Source organism: Chionomys nivalis, chromosome 19 (genome assembly GCF_950005125.1).
Source record: "Chionomys nivalis chromosome 19, mChiNiv1.1, whole genome shotgun sequence".
NCBI classification, from domain to species: Eukaryota; Metazoa; Chordata; class Mammalia; order Rodentia; family Cricetidae; genus Chionomys; species Chionomys nivalis.
In genome coordinates, this window is record NC_080104.1 from 27,767,726 (window position 1) to 27,790,771 (window position 23,046).

Here is a 23,046-nt window from a genome sequence, read left to right on the forward strand (position 1 = left end):
AGGAGGCAGGAGGATCACGAATTCAGGGCCTTTCTGAGCTGAGGACTGTCTGGTCAAACAGCAAATCTTACAAAAACAAACTAAAACAAACAAACAGCAAGATATATGGACTGAGGGTGGCAGTGGTGGGGTTGCCTGGCAACGTGATAAGGGTCCTGGGTTGAACTTCTAATACAATAAAACGAACAGAGAAAATGCCCTTGTAAAGATATCTTGAGAGTCAAAAATATAAAAACCTAGCACTAGGAGGGTTAAATCTGTTGTTTATTTGATTCTATGTATATATATAAGAAATATATTATGTATTATAAAGTCCATGGGTGTGGTGCTATGAATGAGAATGACCACCATAGGCTCAAATACTTGACATTTGGTTTCTAATTGGTGACCTGTTTAACAAAGGTTAGGAGGTGTGGCCTGGTTGGAGGAGGTGTGTCATTGGGAGTGGGCTTTGAGTCTCTCTCTGCCTCCCATGTATGCATCAGAGAGATGTTAGCTCTCAGCTATTTCTACAGAGCCATACCTGCCTTCTTACCGCCACGTTCACCACCATGATGGTCATAGACTAACTCCCTAAAATAAAAGTAAACCCCCAAATCTCCCTTTGTCTTGGTGTCTGTTCACAGCAATTGAAGACTGTTAGGTTTCAGCTGTTCTTGAGATTCTGATTTCTATAAGATTCAAGACTATGTCTGTCTGTCTGTCTGTCTCTGTGTTATACAATATGTCTGTGTCAGATGTATATTATTTAATGGCATAAGACTAATATTATTTTCAGTTTTGGATTTACTTTCCTTTGTATGTATTTGGCAATTGTGTGTATATAGAGTCTTAGCATCTAGCTGTACGCAATAAGGACCCGAGTGGAATATCAAAAACATTGTGAATGAATTATGGACAAAGATGTTAGCCAAAGGGCTAGTCAACTTCTCCAGGTCTATTTTTATCCTTTCAATTCTGTCAGTGAGCTGCTTTTCTTAATTATCCCTATTGTTTTCTCTTGATATCTAAGGAAGAATAGTCTTGAGAGGACAAGCCTTACCAACAGCCAAATTTTATGACGGTATACAGCTCATGTGTGTTACTATATCTAAGAAATTCTAATCTTCTAGGAACATAATCTTATTTGCTATTTTTAGAATTTATAATGGTTAAATTTTCATACACACATGAATTTTTATACTTATGACTTGTTAGGTTTAATTGTATATGTAATCCTTTCTGCTTCACATATGGCAGATAAAAATAAAGAGTAACGGGATTCTCACCAGAACGTGTACACAAGACTTGGGGTCATGCATGCACTTTCATCAATGTGAATTGAATCCTGAATGTAAACGAACTTGGACACACAAAGCCCGTGGAAGAATGTGAGCATGCAAATTGAAGACGCTCAAGGGGTAGAAGAGAATGTTGTTTAATTATCCAATAGGAAAGTTCGTAGAGGAACCATCATGCTTGCTACTTTTCTAGTAAGAGAATAGATACCTCGAGTTATCAATTTCTTTTGTAGATACATAAAAGCACATTTTTTCCTGGTTTAGGGTTTATTGTTAGCATCTAATGGTTTTCGGATTTGTGGGGTCCATGAGGGTGTGTGTGTGTGTATGTGTGTGAATACGGATGTCGCCATACAGATTCAAGTAGCAGTGTTCACAATAGGCAATCTATGGGAACAACCTTACTAGATAACTAGATAAAGAAAATGTGGGATATATACAATTTAGCATTTAATTAACAAAATAAGATGCTATAATATTCCACAACATGGTTGACTTAGAGGGCATTTTGCTAAGTGAACAAAACTAGACACAAAGAAAAAAATATTGTCCTGTCTTACCAGAGTAATATTTTGTAAAAAGGCAATGACATACGCAGAGAATCAGTGGATCCCTTATATTTGGAGGGGAGGGGGCATTGACTGAAGTAAGTTAAAATATATAAATCATCAAATGTATAACAAGTCTGAATATCTTGGGGACTATAGTTAAGAGTGTCTGTGTGGTGAATGTTTGTTAAGTTTGTGGATTTTATCTGTTCTTTATTACAAAAACAGGAGCTGTGGAGAAGCTCAATATGTTAATCTATTCCACTATAGTTGGTGTTTCGAAATCTAAATTTGTGTATCACATTTTAAACCTCAACTATGTAGAGGAATTAATCTTTTTGAGATAACCTCTGCACAGAATGTTCCTTAGAGGGCATTGTGTTTGGCTACATGACAGCATTGAGGAGGACAGATGCAAAGGAGTCTAACGGTAATGTTGCAATAGACAAAGGAGCTTGGTGGATTCACTTAGAGATTCATTTCTTTCTCTTTTTTTGTGCATCTTACATTTCTTGCAAAGCTTTTGAATGTAAAATTCTCAAGGGTTTTCTCTTTGGCCTTCAGGGAGGAGTGGGTATCACGATTTTGTATTTCATTGCTTTCATCCTTTCAACGCTTAAATCAACAGAGCCAGGAATCTTGTTAAACACGTAAACCATATTGGCCTTGATATTTGAGGATAAAATAAATACTGACAATTCATAACCATGAGAATTATGCCATGAGAAAACCAAATCTTCAGAATAAATAAGTTTTTAGTTATTTATGAATTTCATGTGCACATATATGGTATCTCTGTTTTTAACTAATGCTTTTCATTTATAGACTCTAACACTTTTCAATTGGTTTTCTTATTGTAGACATGATTTGATTTTATAGCTTATAGAATGTGATGTAGAATAAGATAACATTATCTTCTGAGCATTTTCTCACTATTTTTGGTCATGAAACAGTCCTTTTTATAATTTTATATGTGACTACACTGATTAGATTTATATATTTCTTAATTCTTCTCCCTACAACTCCTCCCATGTCCCCTTCCCAACACATTTCCTTCTCAAATTCATGTCTTTAAACATACACACACCTTACAGAGCCTCGGTTGTGTTCCATATATGTGCACACACACACACACACAGATTTAATGCTGACTGCCTCTAACTCTGTATTATCATTCCTAACTAATTCTAAGATTTTCCCACCCCTATGCCCCCATTTCTTCTTGAAGGCACTTGTGTCCAACCATTACCCTTTCTAGAACTTCCGCCAAACTCCCCCTTTGGTCTATGTCTACTTTTCTGGCTTGACTGAATTCCTATATAGTCAATAGTACAGATTATGAGCTAGGCTCCAAAGATCAGAGAGAACATATCCTGACTGTCATTTTGGATCTTCGTTATCTCAGTCAGTAGATTATTTTCCAGTTACATTCATTTATCTGCAAATTCCATCATTTCCAATTTATTTACAGCTAAATATAATTTTATATGTATATGCACATTTTATTTTTGAAATCGACTCCATGATATGAACTAGAGCAGTGCAGATGGATAGTTAAGCCTACAAAATTAGAGCACACAAGATTAAAGTCCATTGCTTCTCTCATGCTTTAGGCTGTGTATGCGCATGTGTGTCAGGGAATGGTGGTTCATATCTAATTCACTTTTCTATTGCTATAATAAAATACCATAACCAAGGAACTTACAAAAGAATGCATTTAATTTGGCTTATAGTTTTAAAAGTTTAGAGTCCATTATGGTGAAGCTAAGGGACAGCTGAGAGCTGACATTTTAATTCGCAACATATGAGGCAGAGAGAGCACACTGGGAACTCCACAAGCCTTGTTAAACCTTAAAGCCTGGTGACATACCTCTTCCAAGGCCACACCTCCTCATCCTTCCCAAAGGTTACCATCAATGGAGGCCTAAGTATTCAAATACATGAGCCATTCTATTTAAGCCAGCACAGTGGTGTTTGTGTGTGTGCACTTACACAGGTACATGAACATGAGTGCCATTGGAAAATTGGAACTAAAGAGTTAGGATACAATCATTTTTATTCTTAATCTTAAAAAATCACCCATAAACATAAAATTGCAAATTAAAGCAAACTAGCAGGCTGATAATCAAATTCAATTATTCATAAGAAGGATTAAAAACAGCATTCTGCCCATTATCTGCCTCAGTTTTGTCCTCACATACTCTCCAGATGCATCTTCATCGGCACATGTGTGTTTGACATATAAGAAAACAAAAGAAATTGGAGACAGGAAAACAATCATGGGAAACAAAAGGAAATAACCTCAAATATTAATTAATTTTGTAAATGTTTGCGATAACATTCATTGTTATAAATACTCATTGTTTATTTGTATACTTATCAGGAATAAACAAATGAATCTACTTCCCAATTTTACTGAAGTTAATTAGCCACTTAAATCAATAAATCGAAATATACCACAGTGTTTTGTCTGAAACAGGAGTTCACAGAATATTAGTGTTTCAGATTTTTATGCACAAAGATTTCTATTGATAAAATCATTTGAGAATACCTTCCATTTAGAGTCAATATATGGGTCAAACAATGTATGTTAGTCTGAGTTTTGTTTTCAGTGAGTACCCAGGAGAAAAACTCTAGTCAGCTAGTTGTTTTTTGTAAAAACTGATAGCTATATATTTGTGTTCCTGTCTTATGATGTCGGCTGAAAAGAGCAATTTAAGATGTACTCAGTGGATTTTGCTGAAGCCATATTTTATAAGGTTCCTAAATTTGGGCATAATTTCATGAAATAAAATGTAGATTTTAATTAAGGTGCTTGTTTGGATTGGTCCCATCACACCTGGACTGTGCTTCTAAACAATGCCTTAGACAACGATAATGGGTGCCTATTCGTGATATGTAAACCACCCCGTTATTTCCAAGTAGGCATGCTCGAGCTCCAGCTCATAGTCTCATTGACTCTCTCAGTGAGTCCTTTTATTCCAGACTACTCATTCTGAATCCCTGCCCTAGCTCCCATGGCTGGTGTAAGAGTCACCAGGCCATCTTAATACCATTCCTTCTGAAGTTCACCTCACTTCCTGGCAGCTAAGATATCAGTTTATTCATCTGATAACTCTTCTTAATTCTCTTCACTAACTGTTGTCCCAGAGACTCTTACTTAAAAATTAGCCACCATTTCCAAATCTCTTGCTATAGACCATTCTGGGCTTTTGCCCTGTATCTCAAATATTCACTTACTTATACATGTTATTTCTCCAACCTTTCTTTATTTAGACTTCTCTCCTGATCTCTGGATACAAACATTCCTAGATTAATTAATTTTCCTTCTCTTCATAAATCAGCATCATAAGCAGTTTAAGAGTCACTAAGTATAGTCACTCTTTCTGTTCCATATGACCTGATAGTACTTTTACATTTCCATCTCAGCTAATACCAATCACAGTTTATCCATAAATTAAAAGTAGATACTGTAATATAGTACCAGATATTCCTCTGCCATTCCCTTGATTCTGTAACTAGGGTGTGTAGGTTTGTATTTGGCATATGGGAGCAGGAAACTTAGTAAGAATAGAACATCTCCTCAGTGCAGTTCTTTTACATTTACTTCTATACCTGTGTACCTCTGCCGTCTTCCTTATATGCATCAATTGCTATGCTCTTTCATGCTATTCTTACAGCCCGATATCCTTTACTTAAATCTGGATTTATCTATGAAAGTAATTGCTTTCCAGTTCAAGAGATGTCTCTGTAGTTACTTGAACCAAATAAAGCCAATGGTGAAACAGGCACTTAGTTCATTCATGCATCTTAATGGATCCAATGCTACCGGGTAAGGATAGACTCAGGTGTTTTTGTTTACCCTAAGAACATTGAACATTGTAAGTGATTTGGATCTAATCCTGGCAAGCTGTTGTAGCTTGCTGACAAGTTATCATATCATATTTTCATGGGCACTGACAGAAGACTAACAGCTCCTCAGCACAAGAGCCATGGCTATAGTTTCCACATTTGCTGATACCCAGGATCCCTATTCCCATGTGGGAGATGAGAGTCAGCCAGGTCATGACTACAGAGACAGTAGCTTTTCTAGCAGGCAGGGCACGCAATGTTAGGAAAATAGGACCTTTTAATCTGGGAAGTAAAATGGCTGAAATTTTCCCCCCAAATAAATATAACCTTTATTGATAAGTGCATATTCCCTGGAAGGAAATACTATCACTATTTTCTGAGTTTATGAAACAGTAGTAGCAGATAAAGCCTTCAGTGCTGGGCTCACGAGACCTGAAGGAAAATAAAAGAATCATCTTAAAATAAATGTCTTGAAGCATCTTAATGGTGTCTGTACTCACCCCTGTCCTCTCTTCCATCGTATCACTGAAGTTGAGTTTTCTAGGAAGTGAATGACCACTGCCCTAATTTAGCGGTGGTATACTATGACACTTGATAAAATGAAAGAAGTGCCCATGATTTGAGAGGGATTGGATAAACATGGGCAGAACTGGAACAAGGAAAAGGACGGGTGGAGATGATGTTAGTACAGTAGTTATATATGAAATTCTCAAGAAATTAAAAGAAAACCTATAAAACAGGAGACGATTCAGCAGTTAATGGTGCTTACTGTACTTGCAAGTTTGCCTCCTAGCATCTACACTGAGTGCTTCAAAATGTCGTTATTTTTTTCTGCTGTGTAGTACTCCATTGTGTAAATGTATCACATTTTCCTTATCCTTTCTTTGGTCGAGAGTCATTTCAGTTGTTTCCAGTTTCTGGCTATTACAAACAATGCTGCTATGAGCATAGTTGATGATGTGTCCTTGTGGTACGATTGAGCATCCTTTGGCTATATACCCAAAAGTGGTATTGCTGGGTGTTGAAGAAGGTTGTTTCCTAATTTTATGAGAAACTGCCATACAAATATCCAAAGGGGCTGTGCCAGCTTGCACTCCTACCAGCAATGCAGGAGTGGGAACTACATCTTTTAAAAAGTAAATTTTTATTACATATGTACTTTAGTAATTTTTAAAATTTGACTCTGAAATCATTTAAATATGTTATTCTGATATGCGCAAGAAATACATTTCTTAAATTTTAAAGATATGAATATCATTAAATGTTAATGTCTTACTTTAATGAAAATGTTTAAAAGGTATAAATATTGATACAACTGAATGTTAGTTACTTTTAATTGAAATAATTTTTCCTATTACAAACTTAAAGAATTAATATATAAATTATTTAAACTATTCTAGTATTCCATATTTGTGGTATGGAATATCTCAACCCTCTCATCCATTTGTATAAAGTTAATAAGAAATGTGATTTTGAGATTCACTTACTTTATTTGAAACATGTTTTCCCAATGAACTGCCTTTATTTGTAAGCTAGTAGATTTCACTAAACAGGATACCATAAACTATCCATGTGAGCTACAGAGTGTTATTCTCAGCATGTCTACAAACTCACAGCACTTTGAAACTGTCTCTCAGAGACCTGTCACATGAGCCACACTTTAATTATGTCTTCTTATTCTATGCTTATGTGTACATTAGTCATCTGTTTGTACAAGCATCGGAAGTCTTATCGGTGCCCTGAAATCTGTGTTTATAAATTCATGGAATTCATCTGCTCTACACAGTACAGGGCTTTAATGTTTATTAGTCTGGAAGTCTTGCCTCACAAAAGCACAGTTTTAGTGCTTGGTGTGATCAATATTTGAGTTGGCAATGCATGTGTTATGAGAAGGGTAAACTCCTTTAGGACCCATTATCGCTAGAAGCCGTGTTCTCAGAGGATTCTCAAAGAATGTTTTCCGTAAATGTTGGGTGATGTATTGCATGGTACCAGTTAGAATTCATGTTGATTAAATTGTAACCACAGCTTTTTCTCAGGAAAATGCAGCTTGACAGAAGCACTGTTTGGTCTGTGTTCTAAATTGAGTTTGCAACTTTTAACTTGATATTTTGGTACATAATGTTATCATGATTGCCTCAGGTTGTGATGGAATTTTAAGGACAGTGTGAAACTGTTAAATTTAGTTACACATCTTGAGGGACTTGAAATTACTGTATATGATCAGTTCATTTATTATAACCTCATGCCACGCTTCTGAAAGGAAGGTTTAAGGTCTTCCATATTTATTCTAAAGTTTTTTTTTTTATTTCATGAGATTAAAGTATAAATAGTTGCCTTAATTATTTAATGATGTCTTTGCAGTATAATAGTAGTGAAGTAAGTAGACACAGTGATGTTCCCCACAGACCTGCAGAAGTGTGTCTGTGGGGAGGGGGTCAGGGCAGCTTTCCCCTGAGCGATTCACCTTGTGGGAGTTCTTATTATCTTTGGTAGCTGTGTTTTATTCTGCAACATGAACTCTTGTAGGACCAAGCTGTGCCTTTGTGCAGCAGTGCATCTACTGCATTCAGTAGACTGTTCTGGTCTTGGGTTTGTGATACACAGTGTCTAAAAACACATCCTGAAGAATACCAAGGAAAGGCACAATCCAAACCTGGCAGAGTGGGCTGGTATACACCTTCCCAGATATGGGCAACATCATGGGTGTGCACACCCCAGGCCAATCTAATTCCAAGGCATGACTTTTTGTAGGGACATTGGTGGTACAGAATGTTTGCACATATGTGGCTTGACTTCCTACTGTACTGCACAGAGATTAGGTGAGCCCAGATCTCATTCTTTTTTAGCATCTAACTCCAAGGGTTTCTAAAAATCTAAATCCTATTAGATTGTTACTTGCTTGAAGATATAGCAATTGAAAAGCTATTAATACCAGTACCAATATCAATATGGATTATCTATTCCTCATGTTAGGAAAATTGAATTCATTTAATAGTTTGTTAATGTGACATGTAACCATGTATCCTTATGGCAGAAGAGATTTTCAATGCTCTACCACCCCAGACTGTGAGTGTGAAGTGATAGATAGGCAGTGGTCACAAAGGATTTTGTCCCAGGCACGATTCTCTTTTTGCTGATCAGGCCTTAAGTCCATCCATTTCCTTTCAGGGTTTGCTGTCCTGTACTTAATTGTGCTTTAAGATGCTTTGGAGGTGGAGGCAGGAAGATCACTTGAGACCACGAGATCAAGGCTAACAGAAAGCGGTTTCTAATCTGTAGTCTTTGTTACCGTTTCTCCATCTAGTCAGGTGAAATTGTGACTTGGCTCAGTCCAGCTTAATCCAAAATGCAGGCCAGCCCTCTGTTCTGCACTGATATTTCCTACTGCAGGTGGAAATCTACTGAGTGTTCTTAGCTGAACTCGCCACAGTGGATGTATTATTACACATGTCATTCATTTTTACATTCATTCACTGAAGATTTACTGAGTGCTGCATTCCCAAGGGCTTTTGATCCATTCTTTAGCTTAGAAAAGATTTGACAAGCACTGTTACTATTTCCAGCATTACTTTCCATTCTTTCAGAATAAAGAAAGCATTAAGTTGTGCTGTATATTAAATATTCTTTTTCTAAGGGAAGGATTTTTTTTAATGACTATGAAAAGTTTTATTGAAACATTGTTTCCTATCTGAATTTGTGTCATTAAACATTAATTCATTTGGGAGAAAAATCTAATATGCTTTTATGTTCTAAAAATTTTTGATGTGGCTTAAGAAATACTAAGAGAACTATTAATGAGAAATGCAAGAGTCAGAATGTAAATGCGTCAAAGTCCAGAAGACTCACATAAATGTTAGAAATGATGAGCATATTCAGCAAGATTGTAGGATTTGTGTCATATCTATGCCTAAGTAGCACAGAATCCCCTTGATCTCTTTATGTTGTCTTATTGCTATTGCTAGAACTTCAAGCACTATATTGAAGAGGTATGGAGAGAGTGGACAGTCTTGTCGTGTTCCTGATTTTAGTGGAATGGCTTTGAGTTTCTCTCCATTTAATTTAGTGTTAGCTGTCGGCTTGCTGTATACTGCTTTTATTATATTTAGGAATGAACCTTGTATCCCTAATCTCTCCAAGACCTTTATCATAAAAGGGTGTTGAATTTTGTCAAATGCTTTTTCAGCATCTAATGAAATGATCATATGTTTTTTTTCCTTCAGTTTATTTATATGCTGGATTACATTGATAGATTTTCATATGTTGAACCAGCCCTGCCTCTCTGGGATGAAGCCTACTTGATCATAATGTATAATTTTTTGGATGTGTTCTTGGATTCGGTTTGCCAGTATTTTATTGAGAATTTTTGCATCAATATTCATGAGTGAGATTGGTCTGTAATTCTCTTTCTTGGTTAAGTCTTTGTGTGGTTTCAGTATCAGGGTGACTGTAGCTTCATAAAAGGAGCTTGGCAATGACTCTTCTGTTTCTATTTTGTGAAACCTATTAAGGAGTATAGGTATTAGCTCCTCTTGGAAGTTCTGGTAGAATTCTGCATTGAAACCATCTGGTCCAGGGCTTTTTTTGGTAGAGAGGTTTCTGATGACAGCTTCTAATTCCTCGCGTTTTACAGGTCTATTTAAACTGTCTATTTCACCTGGTTTTGATTTAATTTTGGTATATGGTACTTTTCTCTGTTTGTTCCTCATGGCTTTTAATGTTATAGATACATTAAAATTGTACATATTAATATACATATGTCTTCTTGCATGCCTACATTGTGCAGTATTTAAATTAGGGGAATATGTCTGTGTTTTTAAATTTTTCATCACTTATATCGAAAAGTTTCATTTCCTTTTTCTAACTTGCTGGACCATTATTGCATTTCTGCCTCTGTGTCTGCTCAGCTGTGCAATAACGTATCAAAACCTTTTTCTAAGTGAAGTGTGTGACCCTTTGAGAGCTTTTTCTGTCCCCTTCGTGCCTTTCCTCTCCCTTGCCTCTGACAATCACCACACTACTCTTTACCTTCTACAAGGCCAACTCTTTTGTGTTCCCCACATCAATGGATATGATGCAGCAGTTGCCTCTCTATCCGGGGTCTACTTCACTTAGGATGACTTCCACTTCCATCATGGCATCACAAATGACTGTATCTCATGTTTTTAGACTGAATGATATTTCTTCATATGTATTCCTTTATTCATCTACATCTATTTGCTTCATTTATTTAATGTGGGCAGTGCTCAGGTGAACACCGTAGCACAGAAGTCTCTCCCATAGAGTAATTTCACTTGCTTAAGCTATCTGCCCAGGTTATTGCATCATGTAGGTATGCTACTTCAATTTATTGAGGCATCTCCTGTCTGTTTACCATGATGGCTGGGTTAAGTTACGTTCTCACAAACTGACAAACTGTGAAAGATTCTTTTATCTATATCCCTGGCACTCTTTCTGATATAGAAAAACAGTTGCAACAAATGGTAATCGATGTTTTGATTTCAATTTCTTTATTTTTGTATTGGTTGATATGGGTTTCTCTCTCATGTCACAGCAGTCCCTCCAGATGAAACCAAAGGCTGAAATGTAGGAGGTGGAATTACATAAAGATCTCAGGGAAACCAAGCAAATGAAACCACAGACTAGGTAATATTTATTTGGTGTGACATAGAAGATACACACCAAATTAAAAAAAAAAAAACATATAGGACATATAGTTACACTAAATCAAAATTAAATTTTTTTTGTGCTGAAAATGATATCATTGATATGACAAAAAACCTCTAATCTTGTAAAATATCCCTAAATTTTTAACCCAATAACGGATTTGTGTGGAGTCTAAAGAACTGTCATGATTCGCTAATATAGTAATAACTTAATATGGCTTGGCCTGAGCATGTTTCTTTTAGTTGTAAGTATGCCAGGTGCCATTAATGACATATTAATGTACTTAGCTTTAGCAAATATTGAAGACAGTCATGGAAATATTCCTCTGAGGGGGCACATCAGCACCAAAGACAGCTGACACACAGAGACAAACCATCTAAAAACAAACATCACCCAGAACACTATGCCCCAGAAGGCTCCACTCTTCTGAATTTATCCAAGGAATAGAAGACCATTCCAGAGTTCTGTAGAAGGAACAAGACTTGGAGAGAAGTATTGGTAAGCATTCCTCAAAATACACAGTCATAAGAAACAGCAATTCCTGAATATAGATCATGTCTAATATTCAAGACAGTCAAGATGAGAATTTCGATGTATTTTTTAATTTTTTAAAAATTTTATACAAGGTTGTTTTACAGTTTTGAAATTACTAAGAATTATATCATATTGGCTTCAAAAAAAATGTTTTGTTTCTCCTTTATTTATAATACAGAATAAAGCCCAAATGGTGGTTTATGCACTTGTACCAAGGAAACAAACAAAAATCCAAACCTAAGATGTCAGATAAGCTTACAGTTTAACAGAAACTGATCACAGCTGAAATGTTTTTCCTTTGGAAATCATATATTCTGACAGACTGAAACATGAGCATATATTTATAATAATTCACTCTTCACTCCATCTGTGTGCTTAGATCATAATTCGATATTGTTTTTACTTAAGTCCAGCTAAAGCATTTATGTTAAATGTTGAATTAATAATTCCATGTTGGCATTCATATGTACACATGTACTAAGCACACACACACACACACACACACACACACATATATATATATATATATTCCTCTATAAACAATTACTTATGTTGTGCCCTAGAGTGTGGTGAATAGGAAGCATGCCATATTCATTCATGCTTTTAATAGTCATATTGACATAAAAGAAATTGGGGAAATTGTGTTATTTTCTGATGAATGACAATATATTTTAGACAATTCAGGGAAATTTATTTTTCTACCCAAGGAATGTGTAATATAATTAGTCTTTTAAATTTCTTGAAGATAAACTAACAAATTCGTGCACACATCTGGTTGTAACTTTCTATAAACTTAGTCTAAGTAGTGAATAAATGTTATTTTATATAATCATTTTATATAATTATCACAATTAAGGCTCAGAAAAGTCTCTTTTTATTTTATGTAAGCCAAGGAACTCAGAGTGGATGTCAAGGGGATGATTTATTTTTATTTCTATACTTTTTTTAACCCAACATGTTATTTTTCCTACCTGTGCTCAGAAAATAAACACATCAACATATTGTGATAAAGTCATAAATACCAGAAATGAGAATAGGTATTTTCCACTTAATATTGTTAGTTCACATAATATTATCTTAATCTTTTATAGAAAGGGTCTCTTGTAGCATAGGCTTGTCTCAAACTGACTATGTCATGACAGATGATCCGGAACCTCTAATCTTTGTACATTTACTTTGGATTACAAGTGTAAACCAGCACCCCTGGCCTAAAAACTCATTTTTTATTATAAAGTACTTTTAAATGTGCCCTTGTTTAATACTGGATGATCTTTTAGTTCAAAATCACCAGGTAGCTTCTTAAATAAAATCATTTCACATAATCATTAAGATATCAGCAATGTGACAGTGGGGCTGATCTCTTGGGAGCCCACCAAGGCCAGCTGGACTGAGACTGAATAAGCATGGGATAAAACGTACTCTCTGAATGTGGCGGACACTGAGGGCTGATGAGAAGCCAAGGACAATGGCACTGGGTTTTGATTCTACTGCATGAACTGGCTTTGTGGGAGCCTAGCCTGTTTGGATGCTCACCTTCCTAGACCTGGATGGAGGGGGGAGGACCTTGGACTTCCCACAGGGCAGGGAACCCTGACTGCTCTTCAGACTGGAGAAGGAGGGGGAGATGAGTGGGGGGAGGGGGAGAGGAGTGGGGGGAGGGGAGGGAAATGGGAGGCAAGGAGGAGGTGGAAATTTTTTTCAGGTGCACCCACACACTGAGACAATGGGGATGTTCTATCAGGAACTCACCAAGGCCAGCTGGCCTGGGTCTGAAAAAGCATGGGATAAAACCGGACTTGCTGAACACAATGGACAATGAGGACTACTGAGAACTCAAGAACAATGGCAATGGGTTTTTGATCCTACTGCACATACTGGCTTTGTGGGAGCCTAGGCAGTTTGGATGCTCACCTTACTAGACCTGGATGGAGCTGGGTGGTCCTTGGACTTCCCGCAGGGCAGGGAACCTGGATTACTCTTAGGAATGATGAGGGAGGGGGACTTGATGGGGTGGGGGAGGGAAATGGGAGGTGGTGGCGGGGAAAAGGCAGAAATCTTTAATAAATAAATAATAAAAAAAAGGTATTAGCAATGAGATCATGCCAGGGGTTTTGTTTAAATCATCACTTTCTGATCATTAAAGTGTGTGTGTGTGATTCTTTCTTTTTTATTTTATTTTTAAAGAAGCAAACTCTCTGTTTTCATTTTACACAACAATACAGTTTCTACTCCTTCCCTTCCTCCCACTCCCTCCACTTCTGCCCTAGACCCCCATCCACTCCTCAGAGAGGACAAGGCACATTGCTCTGAGGAAGGACCAAGGCCCTCCCCACTATATCCAAACTGAGCAAGGTATCTAACCAAAGGGAATGGGTTCTAGGATTCTTTATCCTAAGAATTGCTTTGGCTCTCTGAAGTCTTTTCTTGTTCGATATAAATTTTAGGACTTTATTTTTCTATTTCTGTGTAGAATGTTGTGGGTATTTGGATGGAGATTGCATTGATTCTGTAAATTGCTTTTGGTAGAAAGGTTATTTTTGTAATATTTGTCCATTTCTTTTAGATTTTCCATCTTAATGGGTTACAGGGTTTTTAAGTGTGGATTTGAGTAGGTGGTTAAGTGAGGAGGATCTGAAAGAAGCTTTGGGAGTGAAAGCCTTGATTAGACTATACTGTATGAAAAAAATTATTTTCAACAAAAAAATAATAAGTGTTAAAATTTACATCTTTCTCATAAATGACAACGAAGTAAAATTATGGTAAATTATTTTTATGTTGTTTTGTTGGTTGTACGTTTCCATTTAAAATGAATACACAGAGCATTTATTCCTTTATTCCGAATTTAGGCTCTGGGGTGCCAGTTGCCTGACTGTGACAGTGATCATGGAAATTTCACATGGAGGTTCTGAAGTACAAACAGAGTCTGGCTGTGCTTCCCACTGTCTTGACACAGGAGTGGGTTGTCAGCGCGAATATGTCGAGGGTAGCTCATTTAGAGTAAATTGCTGTAATTTGAAGATGAATCAAACAGCATTATCTCTGTAAATAGAAGTTGATTTTAGTAGTTTATAATAAAAATTCTACTGGCTAACCAAATATTCTTTTCTAAATAGTCAAAAATTGCTTTTAGACATTTTTTATAAAGTTAGATCTTTTAAACATTTATTTTTAATTTTGGTTTTCTTTGAGCTTAAATTATAAAAACACTGAAACTGACAGTGTTCCTTCCTAAATATATACAATGTTATGTTTAGAAAAAAACTTGCTTTCCCCCCAGAATAATCCCACATTCTTTTGTCAAAATGTAGCTTTTTTGCTTTCATTTAAATAGGTCTTAAAAATTGTATTATATTAATTTGAAATGTGTTTGACTTTTAAGTTTGTCCTTGTTTTTAAATAAATTTTTGCCTAGAAATTCACATATACATAAGTTTGCTTCTTTTCTGTTTAAAAGTTAGAACTATGAGTACCTGGCAGAGAATGCATTCATACATCAAATGAGGAACAGTGCACAAAATGTTCTGGAAAAGTAAACCCCAAGAACACATTCAATATCATTTCATATCAAGATTTTTTTTGAGATTATAATATAAATACAACATTCATCCCCTTCTTCTCTCCAAGCTCTCATATATACTCCTCCCCACTCTTCTTTAAATTCATGGCTGCTATTGCATTTGTGTATATGTATGTGTATGTGAATGTATACATATATATATGTGTGTATATATATATACATATATGTATGTATTCTGTTTTTATTGTTCTTACTCAGTTCATGTTTAGGCAGTCATGTAGGTGACTCTGGGTTTAGAAATCCGATATGCCTGGGAGACATAGACTCACAGAAAACTCTCTGATCCCCTGACTCTTACAGTCTTTCTATCTTATCTTCTGAAATGTTCCCTCTGTCTCACATGCAGGAGTTGTTGTAGGTGTTTACATTGGGACCATAACTCTGTGCTTGGATTCATTTTTATCATCTGGAACGAGCTCTATCTGTTTGAAAGAATAAGTTCCTTTGATGAGGGTTGAGAACTGTAGGAGTTGTGTCTGTGGGTATGTCTTAGGGTTTCTATTGCTGTAAGGAGACACCATGACGATGACAACTCTGATAAAGGAAAACATTTAATTGTGGTGGCTCACTTACAATTCAGAGATGTAGTCCATTATCATCATGGCAGGAAACAAGGTAGCATGTAGGCGGACAGGATGCTAGAGAAGGAGCTGGGAGTTCTTACACAGTAACTCACAGGCAACTGAAACTGTCTTTCTCACTAGGCATGATTTGAACATATATGAGACCTCAAAGCCCATCTTTATAATACCATATTTCATTCAATAAGACCACACCTGTTTAAACAAGGCAACAGTTCATTATAAATCCATTTCCTTTGGGGACCATTTTCTGTCACACCACCATAGTGTATAAACACAAATATATAGAATGTAGTGAAAGATTATGCTGGTTTAGTAAAGTAGTGGTTGTAGGTTATCCTTCAAGGTCCATCCATGACTTCACTTGACCTGGATACTACTACGACCTTAGTTTTATAGTTTGATGCTACTCATTGTTATGGTTCAGAGGCATCATACATAGGTAGAACTGTTGTTGCTTCTTTTCATTGAGAGCTTTAATGGTGCCCTCTGTTACCTTGCAAGCTAATCTGCAGGGAGGATGGTTTCAGGTCAGTTCCAGCTCTAGAACCTGTGTACAAGCATCACCAGCAGGGACTTACCATCCACTTCTGGGGGTGGGGGCAACCAAGGGTGATAAAAATAGACAGTATGTTTTGGGAGTCTCTTTGACCACCCTGACCAGCAACTCAAAAGAGGGCTTGTCATGCCTGGTGTTGGGGGTTTTTATTAGATGATCTTAGAATCCTAAAAAAAAAAAATTGTCTTTTTTTTTTTTTTTTTTAGCATCTTTTTTAGGATTCTCATTCCAATTCTGTTGGAGGTATGCCCAGACAAACATATGAACTTTTTTCCAGTAGTTGTGTAGGGTAAGAAGACCAAGATCATGGTCATGACAGATTCAGTGTCTGGTGAAGCCCACTTTCTATAGGGCTTTCTAGCTGTGACAGTTGCCCTCAGTCCCTTCATTATAAGAGCCTTAACTTCATTCATTTGCATACAGTGTTCACAAATCAATCTTCTATCAAGAGCTCAACTTCCTAATATAATTCCTCACTTTGAGTACTAATATTTTAACAGATCGAGTTTTAGATTATATTGCCATTCACATTGTAACTTTTGGGTTGTATGATAGTTCAGTTAACTTAATTCACATTGGTTGTACAGATTGCTTAATTTTTTTTTTTGTCATTTGTATATGTGCATGTGTTTTGATGAGTCAGCAATTACAACTAAAGCAGGCTGGTGCCAGTAAACATGGCACTCAGAAGACTGAATAAAGAGGACTAGGAGCTGGCTGCCAGCTCAGGCTGCACAGGGAGATTTTATCAAAGCAAAAATGATAAATGACATATGAAAGAAGAACAGTGAAAACAAAAAATATTGGGAAGAATGACATTGTTCATAGATATGTAAGCTGGCACAGAGATGATGGGAAAGTGTATGAAAACAGCTGGAGATTTACAAGGGTACCAGTAACACTGACAGGGGTTGACATGAATAGAAAACATGAAGGATGGCATGATAGAATACTAGGAAAAAGTCTGATCAAAACACATGTACATAAACAAATGTCAAGGAGAAGCTCTGTAATCTCTACAATGGTGGTTTACATGGAGAGGAGGGCATAAGGGTAATCTAGAGAGAGGGGGAAGAAAGACAAATGAATGGCACTATGGATGCTTGAAAGCCTTATGGAAAAAGTGTACAATTAACAGGTAAAGTACATTTTAAAAGAAACTAATATGGCAAAAAAGTCTCTGCCACTCTCCATTTCTATAATTTGATGCTGAACAATGCTTATAAAACAAGAAATGAAATTTCTGAAATTCTGTACACAACTAATCTGCACGCATCACCTCAGATACTAAGATTTCCACTAAAATATAAAAATTGGATTAAAACACAGATAAGGATGTTTGTAAAATATAATAAAACCTGTGGAAATCATATTTATGGAATTTATATGGCAGTAAATAAAGTAATAGAAGAGCAGAAGCGAAAGTTTCCTTTGCATTGCTTTCGTCTATAGCCTTCTTTGGATGCCAGCAAATCATTATGTGGATGAAGATACGATAAAGGAATAGTCCTTTGGGTTTCCCCATCACCCAGGTTCTACAGTGTTAGCAATAGAAATTATTGAATGAATATATTCACTGGCAAACCAAGCAAGACAACATAAAATATAAAAATTTTGTCATCTTCAAGAACTCCTGAGTAAATTGGGAGCATGAGGACCTTGGGAAGGGTTGAAGGGGAGTGGAGAGGCAGAGAGGGGAGCAGAGAAAAATGTAGAGCTCAATAAAAATAAATAAAAAAGAAGAAGAAAGATACACAAAAAATTTTGCCACCTTAAGAGTTAAAACCATTACCCCTAGTATATTAAATGTTATATCCCATAATATACTGATTGACATTAAATAGATGCTATCTGTTTTTTTATTTCTCTATACACTACTCTCTAATTAGTGCACTTTTGAAATTTATGAGTAACCATGTTCTCTAAATGTTATAGACCATATGCCTTAATCATGAAATAAAAAAAATATGATTATTTTAAGTTGGTCCTGCTGTTGCATGACTGTGTACAAGGTCTTTGGGAGGCTGAGGCTAGACTATCTTATTTTTAAGGCCACTGTGGAATACAGAGTGAGTTCAGGACATTGTGGAATCTCAAAGATCATACTTTAAAGTAAAAATAAATAAACAAAAGAGGGCTGGAGATACACCTTATTTGCCTAGTATTGTACATTAGACCATGTTCAATCTATAGTATGATAAATAATTAACTAACACAGTAAAGAGTAAAAATTCAAACATTTATTTTAAATATATGAATGCAAATAAATTGAAAACAAAAATATTTAAAATAAGAAAAGGGGCTGCATAAATTTGAAATCTCTGATTTTGAAACTGGGCAGGATTTGGTTATACCATTTTGTGGCATTGTGGATGACACATAATTATTGAGCTCTTGCTCACACTGATATGTCAAGGGGGAAAAGATAAGTGAATGAATCTGTCACAAGGACTAAAGAAATAGCAAGAGTTTCCAAGGGAAATTGCAGAATTGTTAAGAAAGAGGAGTGAAAATGGAATTTCATTTAGCTCTTCTTCCTGATAGGAACATTATTAGAATTAACCATAGAATGACCAAATTGTGTCTAAAAAAGCCCAACTTGGAGTTTTAGGGGAGGCAAAGAATGTCAGACAAATTCAGTTTCTTATTGTGACACACTGACAAAGAAGCCATTCATGTAACAGATTGGGACTAGTTTGAGTTTCAGTGTGTCTCATGTTACAGTTCTCCTGCACAGAGTAGAAAATAAAATGCTAGAAAAGTTCAAGTACCAGGAACATTGATCAGAAGTTCATTGTCATCACAGATTATGTTAATGAAGAGCATTTACTTGAAGTTGCCACTTTTCTGGTTGTAAAAGGATATCAGGTAGGAAAAATCTGAAGAAAGAGCTTCTTGAGACTTATAAAGAAGTCAGTTTAAAGTTAGCCCTTATTATACCGATGACACATAATGATGAAGCAGGACAGTAGAAACCTGATGCCAACATGCTAAGTAGTAACCAGTGCATGTATAACTTACTTTAACTCTTTTCAGTAAGACACTTGGCTTAAGTGAAATTTTAGCGAAAAACTAATAAATTCAATACACATGTTCAAACTCTCCAACAAAGCTTTGTATAAGTAAGCAATGTAAAATTATGGAAAGATGCCTGAAGTTGTATACATGACAAAATGGAAGTCAACACATCTGTAATTGGAAGGTGTTAGTAATTTTTCTGTAAGCTTTGGAAAAACATTTTTGTAAATTGGTAGGTTAAAAAAATTAATGATATAATATTCATTTGATACCTTTATATAATAAATAGTATATATCTTAAACTTTTTGAGTAGCCAGACATTAAAAGCAATTGAATTAATATATATTTCAATGCCCATCTTAATGTCCATCATCACTTTTTCTCTCTACAAAACACTATGATCAGAAGGGTTTGCTGCATCTGTAACAAAAGTAAAAAATATTCCTATTCATAAATGCACTAGTCAACATTTGGGGACTGTAGAGTAAAGCTGGCAAAGAACAAGACAATAATTATTTATAGAAGATATGATAATAATTGATAAAAAATAGTGAGAACAGATTTTCTACATCCCAAGTATATCTCTTTCCAGAAGATGACTCCAGCTTCTGCTGATCCTTTGCTTCACCATCTAGTTCTTGCCTGATTTTTTCAGCCTTAGTATCACTTTCCAACTAGATGGCTAGAAATCTGTGAGCCTGGTGCAGGGTATGCCTGTAAGCCCAGCACTAGTGAGGCTGAGTCAGGAGGATCATGTGTTCAAGACCAAATGGTTAACAATGACTGCAGGGCTAAGGCAAATTTGGCTGTCCCCTCCTCTTTACTAAAGACTGTCCACTGGCTTCCAAGTATATTCACACACACACACACACACACACACACACACACACAGAGAGAGAGAGAGAGAGAGAGAGAGAGAGAGAGAGAGAGAGAGAGAGAGAGAGAGAGATCAGAAATCATCTCCTGTCTACAGGATCTTACATTATCTGTCCGATATCGTCCCAACAAACTCCTTTCTTTGCTGTTCTTCAGCCAATCCAGGTTGCTCCTTGTTCAGCTGCTAGTCTTTCTTGTCTGTCCTCAAGATTCACTCTTTAACATCAAGACCTGAACTGATTGACTCTAATAGGTTTTCCACCCAGACTGCATCCCTTGACTCTACTCTCATGAACACCTTTAGTAGTTTGGTCGTGTGTATTTCCTCTCCCCACATATTTATGCATATGTTTGTTTTCCTCATTTGAATACATACTGTATGAAACCAGGACCCTTTCAGTTTTCTGTTCTATCTCTGGTAGGCATAATAAAGACCCATATTTTTAATGAAAATCTTAAAATGAATAAGTTGTATAATTATATTTAGAATAGCCTCTCTGGAACATTCTTAAAGGGCAAAATAAGCATTTTCCTTAAAATTTGCTGATTACAATCTTTATAGCTCATATGACCCCTTTAAGATCGATTTTAAGGATGTTTATAATATAATAATATCTAATTTATTGTTGCTGTATTTTAGAACTGGATTGTTATTATTTTAAAATATTTTCTTTTCTTAGAAATCATTGCAAGTAAAAAAAAATAATATAAACTTAAAATATGTTTTGCGCTAGTCTCTGTTCCCAGGACAGCTACATGTGTAGGTGTTTTACGCGGTCAGAGGACATAGTTTTCTTGTATCTTAATAGAAGCTACCTACGGCAGCTAAGTGGATCATTTTGTTCACAGTAGCTACAGCTGTGTTGCGTTATTACCTATTAGTTACTGTTAGCAGAGGTCTCCATATAGCAGTATTCACATAGCTGATTGCACGGTGCAGTTTCAGCCTTCATCAAAATTATTCAAATTTTATATGGACTAGAAGAAACACTCATCGTACTTTGGTGGCTTATGTTTCATTTCACTTAATTGTGTTTTGTTTTTTTATTTATTCTTTCAGAAATTGAGAAATTTCAAGGTTCAGATGGAAAAAAGGAAGATGAAGAAAAGAAATATCTCGATGTCATCAGCAACAAAAACATAAAGCTTTCTGAAAGAGTATTGATCCCTGTGAAACAATACCCAAAGGTACTGCATGCAGCATGCTGTTCGTTGTCAGTGTGTTTGCACAAAAATGATAAATGTCTTGGTCTTCATTTGCTTCTTTTTAATAAAAATTTAAGGGTTTGCTATATGAATATAACAAATACATGCTACCAAAAGAGCAGGAAAAACTGAAAGTAAAGTGATAAGCTTAGTCCATTTTTATTTTGGAGATGGAAAGCATAATTGCATAATTTAATCATTATTTCAGCAGGGCAGTGACTTACCAATTTGTCCAGTTATGCACACAACATGATTAAGTGTGCTTCTAGATTACACACACATACATACACACACAAACACACACACACGCACACACAAACTTATCATAAAAGATAATAGAAAATATACAATATTAGTTAATCACTAGAGAATTGTTATATTCAGGAAACAGTGTGTTACTGGTCTCTGGGTTTTTATGTTCTTTTCTTTTTTGAAACTAATTACGGTATTGTTTCCAGTATTAGATCTCTACGTACTTTTGTACTCATAAGTGATTGATTATAATATAATATAACATATAATATAGCTTTCTTTGACAAGGTTTTATGGGCAATGTTAATTAATTTCAGTGAATAAAAAGGGTTTTTATTTTGGCAAATAAATGAAAAAATCAAAAATAGTTTAAATAAATCAATCTGATAATAGTTTCTAATGTGTGAATCTAAAGCAAGGACCATATAATTATTTTACTAAATAAAGATTACAGAAATGAATATATGAATGTTATAGTTTACCAATTGTCTTTTAGTGTGATAAACTGTAGGAAATATAATTAAGTCAAATGCTTTTTTTACAGTCACCTAAAATATGGAAAAAGCCATTATATCAACAAACCGTAAAATTTAGCTTTCAGATGCTATTTTTAAGGAGCAAATAAGTATTGGTTTTAATTTGTTAAACCAGATTTAGTCTATTGTAAGAAGTGCATGAGCACCGGGAATATGTTTTTGTCATAAATGTCATTTGATTTTTGTGAATATCAAATGGGACCATCATATGACTGTGTATGAAGGGTTTTAGTGCATAGCAATTGATTATGATAGCAATGTAGACTATGAAGAAGAAATCAGTAGTTTTATTAAACAATTATATTTGCAAATAGAGAGTTCTTTCCTTAATCTAGTAGTAAATATGGCATGACTTCATACTGTCCCTTGGGATGACACTTGTCAGTCTGGGTTTCTGAAAGCATGACAGTGGAATGCTTCTCTTTTGTCTCTGGCCCAAGGTCACTGACAAAATGGAACACATTCAGAGACAGAAATGTGTGTGTATTGTTAATGCTGAATATGAGTCCACAATTGAACCATAATGACAACTGTTGAAACAGAGATATTACTTGGCATC

At 35.7% G+C, this 23,046-nt stretch overlaps 1 protein-coding gene across 1 annotated transcript in view; it reads left to right on the forward strand.

The window, feature by feature from the left end:
* Positions 1–23,046, forward strand: part of Khdrbs2 (KH RNA binding domain containing, signal transduction associated 2) — a 363,837-nt gene that overhangs the window by 40,708 nt on the left and 300,083 nt on the right. Inside the window, exon 2 of the mRNA XM_057751463.1 lies at positions 21,554–21,681. Coding sequence (XP_057607446.1) covers positions 21,554–21,681 — 128 coding nt within the window. The remainder of the gene's footprint in view (positions 1–21,553; positions 21,682–23,046) is intronic.